The sequence below is a fragment of the Solanum verrucosum genome, unplaced genomic scaffold, assembly GCF_900185275.1.
Source record: "Solanum verrucosum unplaced genomic scaffold, falcon-dt-bn FXZP01000028.1, whole genome shotgun sequence".
NCBI classification, from domain to species: domain Eukaryota; kingdom Viridiplantae; phylum Streptophyta; class Magnoliopsida; order Solanales; family Solanaceae; genus Solanum; species Solanum verrucosum.
The window spans coordinates 420,988-432,804 of record NW_026020183.1 but is presented as its reverse complement, the minus strand read 5'-3'; the positions used below and the strand labels follow the sequence as shown (position 1 = coordinate 432,804).

At 32.7% G+C, this 11,817-nt stretch overlaps 1 protein-coding gene across 1 annotated transcript; it reads right to left on the bottom strand.

Annotated features, from left to right (window-relative positions):
• Window positions 1-772: 772 nt before the first annotated feature.
• LOC125829244 (cytochrome P450 78A5-like) lies at window positions 773-5,510 on the bottom strand. The gene is made up of 2 exons (XM_049508492.1): window positions 4,572-5,510; window positions 773-1,378 (listed from the first exon to the last, which is right to left on the bottom strand). The coding sequence occupies exons 1-2, from the start codon at window positions 5,508-5,510 to the stop codon at window positions 773-775; spliced, it is 1,545 nt and encodes a 514-aa protein (XP_049364449.1).
• Between the last annotated feature and the right edge of the window lie 6,307 nt (window positions 5,511-11,817).

Genomic DNA, 11,817 nt, shown 5'->3' with positions numbered 1-11,817 from the left:
CTTCCGCTGAGTAAGTAAGTCAGGTCAAGGGTTCGCTTGGGGCCAACAATGGTTCTCAAGTCCCGGCCACGTCCAGTCTATGATGCCTACTGAGTACCCTTGTTTTGGTACTCATACTACACTTCTACATCTTTTTCTGATGTAGCGCCTACTACGAACCATCCTCGTCGATTTTTTATCGTTCGAGGCCATCACTATTGGATTGTGGTTAACTCTCGGTTTCCGGAGACTTACTGCCTTCCTTTCTTATTTTTTTGTCTATATTTTTTATTTATTTAGACAGACTTGTTGTAAATAGCTATGCATGTACTTTAGATGCTCTTGTACTAGTGACACCAGATCTGAGGTTATTCTTCTTTATATATTCGTCAACTCAATCACTTTCAAGCTTTTATTTTTATTTTGTACTGTTTTGTCCATATCTATCATCTATGCTATGGTCCCTTTCTTATCTTATTATTGTTTCCACGTTAGTTATTTCTAATTTTGTTTATAGCTTTATATTTTTGGATTTTGATTTGCCTACTGGGGGTATGATAGGCGTCATCATATAATCCAATTTCAAATCGTGACACAGATAATGAATCTGCTCTGCAATCATAAAGTATATTTAAGGGAAAAATAAACTAGATTTAGAGAAAAGATAAAATATCATGATCATATTTTAATTACCAAAGGCCACATCAACTCATTTACATGTTAACCAACCATAGACTTTGTTTTTTATTCATATGATGATTTTGTGAGTGATAATACCAATATTTAGAATCACTTAAATGCTACTTCGATTAAATGCACGACAAGCTAGAGGTTTCTTCATCTCAAGAGAAAGTTTCAAACATTCTGAAAGATCAACAGGTTTACTTGGAAGCCATTTGAACTGTTGGAGAAGTCGGGCTAGCCATAGGTGCACTGTGGCTAACCCTAGTACCCTTCCTGGGCAAACCCGACGTCCAGACCCAAACGGAGCAAGCCTAAGATCCGATCCCATGATTGAGAAGTCTTCTTTATCAATAAATCTTTCAGGCTTGAAGGCCCATGGATCTTCCCAAATAGTTGGGTCATGTGTAATAGCCCACATATTGACCATTGCAGTTGTCCCAGCTGGAATGAAACACTTGTCAATATAAGTATCATGCATAGCTAAACGAGCCCAAGAGAGTAGTGGGCCTGGTGGATGTAATCTAAGAACTTCTTTTACTATGGCTTGCAAATAAGGAAGGTTTTGTATATCTGAGTCTTGTACATTTCTATTATGACCCACACATGTGTCAATTTCTTCTTGTGCTTTTTCTTGAACATCTTGATGTAAAATCATTCTTGCCAAAATCCACTCTACAAGGATGGCAATTGTATCTGTTCCTCTAAATACCATTTCCTATATCAAGTAAAAAAAAAAAATCAATTCAATTTATACCATTGTACACTTCTCAAATGTAATGGCATATATACCGTTAAAACTCTCGTATATTTGATCTCTAACTTGCTTGAAAGTAAGACGTGTTGTATGTTGTAGTTGTACAATTCTCAATGCGCGCTTGTTTTAGAAAACAAAATATTTGTACTTTGTGTAATTCATAAACACAACTAATTAATTTGGTACTCCCTCCATTCCATAATAGATGTGCATCTTACTAAAAATATTTGTCTCATTATTTGATCCACTTAATAAATCAGGATAGAATAAATTATTTTTTTCGTTTTACCCTTACAATTAATATGACCTTTGGAAGTTTAAACAAATTTTGAAGATCAAAAATTTATTTTTTCAAAAGGCTAATTAATATGAATAAAAAACAAATAGTAAAATTGATCAAAATATTAATAATATCTTAATCACAGTATAAAATAGAAAATGTCAATCTAATATGAAATGGAGGGAGTACATGGGTAGAATTGCCTTTCTTTTATTTATCTCTTCACAAGCCCCACCTTAAGAGGCTAATCTTAGAATTAATAAAAGGTTTAATTTAAGTGGCACACACGTTTATTAGTAACTGGGAACTTATAGTTTAGAAGCATCGTTTAGAAAATAAGCATAGTTTAGTAAGGATTTGGCTTCTCTTCATACATCTCCTTTTCATTTTTTTGAGTGCATATTTAGATGAGTGACACTTGTTATATTTAAAATCAAAAGGTTTAGATTAAATTAATTTAACAAATCTCTTAACTATAACTATGGTAAAAGAATAAGTTAGAAAAGAACTTTACCAACTTTAATAAGAAAAAATTCATCATAGACAAATTTTAGCTCCTCATTAATATAATTATTTCCATGATATATGTTTTACATCCCTATTAATATCATTGCCGTAATCTAAATTGAAGAATACTCTCTATGTTTTTTATTTATTATTAGCTGACCAAATAAAACCAAAGATAAAGGTATAATGAGATCATACATGAGTTAAACATCAGTAAAATAATTAAGAAAAAAAACGACTGACTTTATTTTTACAGAGAAAATAATCTACTAAAGTTGGTGAGTTTTTTTTCATAATTCATTTTTTTACTTATAATTAAGAAGCTTGTTAAATTAATTTAATTTAGATTTTTAAATTTTAAATATGACAAGTGTCATTTATCAAATATGCACTTGGTCAGGAAATGAAAAAGAATATGTAATATAGAGAAGCCGTAATATGCTGGTAGACTTATTCATAATTATAAGTTCTATTGTTATACTTAATTAAGTTAATTATCTATCTACTTATGCACTTCAGGAAATGAAAAGAAAATGTAATATAAAGAAGCCGTGCTATGCTAGTAGACTTATTCCTAATGTAAGTTCTATTATTAGATTTAATTAAATCAATCATTAATCTAAATATGCACTTGAGGAAATGCAAAGAGTACTTAATACTCTCTCTGTCCCTAATTACTTATCCACTTTTGAATCGGCACACCTATTAAGAAACCAATTATTGATATAGTGAGTTTACCATTTTACTCCTATTAATTATGGAGTGGATGAATTAAAAACTTCAAATTTTCAAGAAGTTCTACATTTTTTAAAGTAATTAATTGAGGGTATAATAGGTAAAAATATTTTGTCCTTTCTTGATTTGTCAAAATGGACAGGAACAACTAAAAAAATAAAATAGACAAGTAATTAGAGACAGATGGAGTAATATAGAGAAGCCGTAGTATGCTATAAGTTCTATTGAGGAAATGCAAAGAATACTTATAATATAGAGAAGCGGTAATATGCTATAAATTCTAATAAGGAAATGAAAGAATACTTAATATAGAGAAGTCGTAATATGATATGAGTTCTATTAAGGAAATGAAAATAATATAGAGAAGCCGTAATAGGCTATAAATTCTATTAAGGAAATGAAAAAGAATACTTATAATATAAAGAAGCCGTAACATACTATAAGTTCTACTGAAGAAATGAAAAGAATATTTAATATAAAAAAAGCCATAGTATGATTGATATAAGTTCTATTATTAGAGTTAATTAAGGTCGTTGTTGGCGGAGCTGGAAAAACTAAAAGTGAAAAATTTATTATATATATATATATACCACATGCAGTAGACTTATTGTTGACGAAGATAAGTAAATTTTGTAGTTGACACGATATGACACAAAGTTTAACTTTTAATAATGAGTCATTTCACTTTAAAGCATCAACGAATCTTAACTATCAACCTAGTTATTAATTATTCCCTTCATTCTATATTTAGTTAATTTTTGAGGTGTTTCACACCCTTTAAAAAAATAGATTAAGACATAAATTAAACCTAGTTTTTCATTTTTACCCTTATTAATTATTGCCAAATTTATGATTAAAATAACTAAATATTAATTAATCACTAATTCCAATACTAACTAATGAAGGGTAAAATTGAAAGAACACTCTAAAAGTAGTCTTGAAAACTGAACAATTAAGTTAATTTGAAAAATGCCTCAAAAATTAACTTAATATGGAATGGAGGGAGTATTATATACTCTAGATATGTTCAACGAGTTGACAAGTTTTTTTATTATTTATAAAATACTTCCTCGGTCCCAATTCATGTGACACTTTTCGCTTTTCGAAAGTCAAACCGTTTAACTTTGACCAAAAATTTATGCGTCAAATCTTCAATTTTTTTAAATGAAATTTATATATTTGTAAACTACGTAAAAAGTACTATAAGTCACAATAATTGACAATTCAAAATAATTAAAAGATGTATGAAAAATTTACGGTCAAAGATAGACTTGTTTGAATTTCGAAATTCGAAAAGTGTCACATAAATTGAAACGGAGGGAATATTATTTTCTACATCCTAATAAAAGGTTATCTTAGCAAAAAGAAATTTGTTCTAAAATAAGTGTCATCTTATATTTTTTTCAACTATACCTTTCTATACTCCATTTAATTACTAGTTTTCAATTTTCAAGAAACATTTATTAACTAGGGATATTTTAATAAACTACATATTGTATTGATTAATTTTTAAGTCAACCTGACTTTTATTAAGATGACACTTATTTTGAGATCGAGAGAGTATTCTAGCTAGCTCTAAGCATATGGAAAGAAGTTAGATTCAAAATTGAAAGAGGCAGAAGTAATCCTTACCCACAAAATAGCCACCATATCTTCATCTTTAAGTTGATCTTCTTTTGCCAAAGATAGCAAAACACTAAGGAAGTCATTTTTCATATTTACTAATTCTCCCTCTCTTCTCCTTTTTTTCATTATTTCACCAACTAGTTCATTCACTTGAGCTCCCAACTTATAACACCTTCTCTTAGTACCCCAAAAGTCTAATGGAAAATAATCTGACCAATTAAATTCTCCAATCAATTCATATCCTTCTTTCACCATTAACCCTAACTTCTCACCTTCTAACCCTAAAGTACTCCCAAACACACTTTCAAGGATATTACTCAAAGACCCTTGTCTCAACAACCCTCTAACCTCAACAAACCCACTCTCATTCATCTCCTTGACAACTTTTCCTATCATGTTATCGGCTATAAGTTGTCGAAGACTCTCAAAACATGAAATTCTCCTAGGAGAAAACATGTGATTCGTAGCAATTCTTCTTAGGTTTCGCCAATAACTCCCATAGGGAGCAAAACCAATGGCTCTTTCAAACATGAGAAGTTTGGTTGATTCTTTCAAGGGACGGCTAGAAAATGAGGCACTCCATAGAATTTCCTTCGCAGTGTCAGGGTGGCTACTAATGATAACTCGAGTAGCACCAAGGCTTATTGTCATTAATCGAGTTGAGCCTAGTGATGAAGCAATCATGGCTAGTTTCCGGTGAGCACAAGACCCCATTTGAGGTAGAAATCCCAAAAAGGGCCAAGAAAAAGGACCATGAAGTTTATTAGGGTTTCGATGATGATAGTGAGTATAGTTTCTCCATGCAAACCCTCCGGGCACTAGCCAATAGTTCAAGAGGAAATTAAGTAGGAGGGAGAAGAGGAGAGTTGCAAGAGTGAAAGTCCATGGATAAACATAGTAAGAAATAACTAAGATGATGAAGAGGGCTAGCATGAAGGGCTTCATGATTAATTAATTTGGGACTTAAAAATGTAAAAGGTGCACAAGTAAAATAACTAAAATATTGGAAATGGAATCTTGTTTGTCGTGAGAGAATTGCATGTGGAATGATTAGTATATATAGGGTAAGTGGAAAGTAATTAAGTTTGGTTAATTATTTGGTTTCTTTTTGCTTAACCCTGGTTAAGGGACCTTTTTCTTTCGACAATGATAACAAATGATAATTAATTAATCATTGATACTTACAAAAGAATAGAATTGACACTCAGAGAGAGTTTGCGGGTGGTATCACTTTGTATTATAACATAGTTTCCTACCCCTGCACCCCCTATTGGAAAAAATGATAATCTCATCCCAGATAATATTCATGCTAAATAGCAATGATAAAATAGTAACAATGGCACCTGGGTATGGACTGTTTCACCCTTAACCAGAGGTTTCGAGTTCGAGCCCTGGGTATGGAGAAAAATCTATTGGAAGCGTCACCCTCGAATAGGCCCTGTAGAGCGTGATCCAGATTTAGTCAGAGCTCTAATGTGAGCTTTGGACACCTGGTGGAAAACCAAAAAAAAAAAAACGACACCAAATATTATAACGAAAAAATAATAAAAATCTCACTCAGAATAATATTCACTCTAAATAGCAATAAGAAGAGAATAACAACACTACCAAATATTATAACAGAATAAATATAATACCCAAATAAAATAGTACAATCACAATGACTCAATGATTACAACTTGATAGTATCAAAAGATGACACTTGTCAATTTAACTCCTACTTGGTAAATATAGTGAAAAAGAAAGAAATTGAATATTGATGCTTTCTATAAATATATTTTTGGAGGTCGACCAGTGTTCTTATAGTTGCTAACAGTAATTAGAGTCCTTTTCTTGTTAGTATTCTTTATTGTAAGTGTTAGGACATCATAATAGTGAGGTTACACATATGTAGTAACTATATTCTATTAAAATTCATATTTATAGTTTATCTCTAGGGGAGTTTATATTCAACTACACTTTATGTAACATCCTATATATATATTGAGGAAGAACTCTTCCGTAAAATACAATCGAGGTTTATTGTATTCATAAAATCTCTACGGTAAGAATATGCCCATTTTTTTTCTTCCATCACTTGGAGGATTAAAGTGTATATGTTCTGAGTTCTCACTTACCCTTTAGTTAGACTCGAATTTTCAACCTAAAGATTGATAGTGGAGGTGTTTAATCATTTAAGCAAGTCTCACTTGTTACTTCACCATTTATTTATTTTCTTTTTCAATTTAAATTTTGCATGGATCTTAAAAAATAATAATTGATATGAATATTTTATATATAATTCTCATATTAATTGATGTTCTATCTTAAATTTGAGAAATGATTTAGAGAATAAGTAATTAATTAATGTTAAGGGTAAATAAAATCATTATTTATTAAATATTTTTCTCTTGTTATATTATAAAATGACATGAGAAATAAAAATAAATATATATGTTTAATATAATGAACAAATAAAACAATTTTGTAGTTGTCTCAAAATTGCCCCTAGTGAACTGGATATACCTAGATGTTGTAAGTGACCTAATAACTTGAATATAATTAGGTTTTCCACATTTTGTTGTCAATTGTGTTTCTTGAAAAATATTTTTTTGAAAAACAAGTTGATTTCTAATTTATTTTCTCATGTTTAGTTATGAGTGTTATCTTCTGTATTCAGGTTAGGAAAAACAGAAACAGAAAAAAGATGAAATAGAGAGAAAATAAAAATCCGAGTCCACAGAACCCACTGTGTTTCCTTAAGAAATTTAATCCCTCAAGTACCCGAGGTTACAGATTAATCCCTCCCAAGATAAAACGGATTAAATATTAGAGAAGTAGCGGTACCTCAAACTTCACTAATCTCAGCGAACGCAAGAACAACAACGAGAGCACATATACTCAGTTGATCGACAATTTTATTTTTGTAAGAAAATGTATGCAGAGAGGAAAAAATTTCAGTGTTGAAAAATGGAAAAAGACTCTATTTATAGCCACTTGCAGCAAGGAACGCGTTTGTTCGGACCATGGTGTGAACGTATCTGTTCAGACATGTCTTTCCAGAACATTGTGTCTTTTGGGAAAAATAACGTCTTTTCGGAAGGAATAGATCTATTCAGACAACTTTACCGTTACGCGCGAATTTCAAATAATTCTGTTACGCGAAATTAATTCTGTTAATAAACTAACATTCTGAATTAATTTATAAGAAAAAGGAAATCAATTAATGAGATTGATTAAATAAATTTTGTCCAAAAATATTAATCATTTGCCGAAGCCGAGCGAGCGACGACGACGGCGCGAGGGGACACCTTCTTCTTAACCCTTTGAGAACTAAATTAAGGAAGTGTTTCCTAATATAAGGACAGCAATTTTCTTTTCTTCTACCAATATGAGAGAAATGACTTTTCATCTTCAAAGACTTTTCATTTGAAATGACTTTTTCATTTTCCCTCCAAATTGGTTCCCCCACTTTTTCCATTTTCTCTTCTTATTTCCATTTCACACCTTGCTAAAACCCAACAATCCCCCACATGAATGGGGAATGACTATTGTTAAAACATATGTATGAAAAACTTGGGTGTCTCGTAAGTAAGGAATCACATCTGGATAAGTAGGTGGTTTCTAACGGTGTTATCCCATAGATACACTATTTGATATACCATGTATCAAACTTAGAAACCATTAAAAAGCATTATGCTTTTATCCTGGTTACTGAACATTGTCTCATCATGAGAATGGACCATAAAATAAATTTTGACAATGTTGAACCGTCATCTATGACTTTGTTTGATCTCCTTGAACCTAGATCTTGGGATCTCCAGTCTTCTAGGTAGAGTTACCGCCACGATGACTTGTTTTCGGTCATAGTCCCATTTTCGTCGATGATCTCTCAACTCCCTCTCTAGTTAGGCCTTTTGTAAGTAGATCTGACATATTATCCTTTGACTTTACATAGTCAATTGTAATAATTCCACTAGAGAGTATTTATCTAACAGAGTTATGTCTTCATTGTATGTGACGAGACTTCCCGTTGTACATAACACTTCCAACCCTTTCTATTGCATCTTGACTATCGTAGTGTATGCATATCGGGGCCATTGGTTTAGGCCAAAACGGAATATCCGAGCTCGCCCCAAGACCAAAAGACAACATCTATCTCATTTTCAAGGATGAGATAGATGAGCTTGATCTTAGCCAGCCGTTTTTCAGCATTTCCTGCCTGAGTTGTTGACTATCACCTGACCTCACACGGGAGGCCCCGCGCTGAGTGATTCTCCCCCAAAAAAGTGTAGGGCTGAGGATCCAGCATCCCAACCTGAATTAGAGGGGAACTCCAATTCGAAGTGTGGGATACTAATACTAAGGAAGGCCCCTTTCCATATCGGGGAGAGTCTGAAATAGTGTTTTGGAATTCATCGATATCGGTCTTCTAAGAAATTTCAGAGTCATTCAGCTTCTTCACCTGTCTTGTCTAAGGCGATGAATTCAGACTCTATTGTAGAGCGAGCTATACATGTTTGTTTGGATGATTTCCAAGATATTGCTCCTCCACTAATAGTGAAAACATATCCACTCGTGGATTTCGTTTCAGTTGACCCAATAATTCAATTTGCATCATTATATCCTTCAACAACTGGTGGATATTTGTTGTAATTCAAAGCATAGTTTTAAGTGTCATCTAAGTACCCCAAAAATCTCTTCATTGTCATCCAATGATTTTGATTGGGATTATTTGTGTATCGCCTCAGTTTACTTATAACGTAGGCTATGTATGGTCGTGTACAGTTCATGACATATGTTGCTCCCAATTGCACGCACAAATGTACGTGGTCGCGCAAGTAATATAGTGGCTCTTAAAAGAACCAAATTATTGAACCCAAAGGACTTGTCAATTAACTATTTTTACTAAATTATACTGATCTAATTATTTATTTAAGAGAGCCAAAAGAGAAGAATGCAGGAACAAAATAATAAAATTACTTACAATTGTTGGAAAATCCTAGGGCTGCAGCATGTATTGGATTTCATGTTTCATATTTTTGGCTTAGAACTAATTTTAGTTGTCAAGTTACCGGTTTATAGGGTTGATGATATGATCCGGGTTATACGCCTCTTGTCGCCTACCCCAGTTAGCTATCTAACTACATCGTTGAGCGGGGATAAATAGACTAACTGGTGAACATTTATATTTCATCATATTTCGTAACCAAGCAAGGTGTTAGTCTGGGCGTCACTCTTGAACACTAATCACCTCAATTTAATGAGTGGACCGAGCTCTCTATATTCTCTGGTCTATCTAACCTCTCATTTCCCGATTTTAAGATTAGACAATATATTTATCTTATGGTGCGCAAGCATAAAATACTAAAACAAGAATATAGCTAGAAGTAACTTACAATGACAACCAAGAATTAATTCAAAGACCTTAAATAATCAACATTGAATCCATAGCTACAACCCCAAAACAAGAGCTTTAGCCACTAATATCTAAGAAAACAAGAAGAAGAAAAGAACCCTAAAAAGTATTGACAACTTTCTCTTCAAAAGTGCCTCCTCCTTACTATATATTGGTTGTCCAATAATTATTTCTATGGACTATTTATAGATGCAGAAAATCCTAAATAAAATAACTGAGACCAAAATAAACGAGGAAACCAAAACCAAAACTGAGTTGGAATTGTTGTACGCGTTCTGTCCGCCGCCTTTAAGATTGTGCGCAGCTCCTCAATTGGCCACTGCCTTCAGAATCTGCCACGTGGTTGGCAGCAATATTCTCCATTCAAGTTTCCAATTGAATGTGCACTTTGCAGCATATCATTTTATATATTATTATATTCAATTTAATCTATTAAGCTGTCTTCTTGATTTTCTTCTATAATCTTTCATTTTTAATTTGTTTTAGCTCCAAACTTTTTCAACTTTACATCAATTTACTCATACAAATAAAATATACTATTTAGCACAATTCATAAAATTAATGCTCAAAAAGACAGATATAAATAATAAATGTGAGGCAAATAATGATTAAAAATATGTATTTTTGGCGTCACATCAACATACATCAAACTTCCCAATACTCTGGCATAATCCAATTGAGACTGACTTTCACCTTTATTCTTAGCAAGATTAAGGTTCACATCAATTGGAGTCTTTGCCCTTTTGAAATTCAAGTACTTGAACTTTTCAAGTATCTTTCAAATGTAATGAGATTGAGACAATGCTAGACCGTTGGGAGTTTTATGAATCTTAATTCCCAATATCAAATTGACAACTCCTAGATCTTTCATATCAAACTTACTAGCGAGCATACGCTTAGTAGCTTTTACATTAGCAATGTCCTTGCTCATTATCAACATGTCATCCACATATAGGCAGACAATGACTTCCTGATTTGGAACGTCTTCAATGTAGACACATTTATCACATTAATTGATCTTAAATTCATTTGCCAACATGGTTTGATCAAACTTTGCATGCCATTGTTTTGGTGCTTGTTTTAGTTCATAAAGTGACTTAACAAGTTTGCATACTTTCTTTTCTTTATCGGGAACTACGAAACCCTCAGGCTGTTCCATGTAAATCTCTTCTTCCAGTTCTTCATTTAAGAAGGCGGTTTTCACATCCATTTGATAGATTTCAAGATCGTATACTGTAGCTAAGGCAATTAACATTCGAATTGATGTAATCCTAGTCACTGGCAAGTATGTGTCAAAATAATCAAGACCTTCTTTCTGTCTAAATCCTTTGACAACAAGTCTTGCTTTATATTTGTCAATAGTTCCATCATCTTTCATCTTCCTTTTGAAATCCCATTTCGAACCCAAGGGTTTGTTTCCTAGAAGAAGATCAACCAACTCCCAAGTATGATTGCTTAAGATTGATTCAATCTCATTATTAACAGCCTCCTTCCAAGAGGTTGAGTCGCTAGACAACATAACTTCCTTGAACGTTTGAGGCTCACTTTCAAGAAAGAATGTTACAAAGTCAGATCCAAATGAAGTAGTTGTCTGTTGACGTTTATTGCGCCTTGGACTCTCTTCATTAGGTACATTTTCTTTTGGTTCTTCTTGAGGTCGTTTAGACCCCCCCCCCCCCCCCACTAGATGACTCAAGTCTAGTTTTACACGGATAGATATGTTCAAAGAATTCAGCATTATCTGATTCCATTACCGTATTGTCATGAATATCTGGATGTTCAAACTTATGAACCAAGACATGCCTTACTATTTGTGGCATATCCAATGAATACACAATCCACAATCTTTGGTCC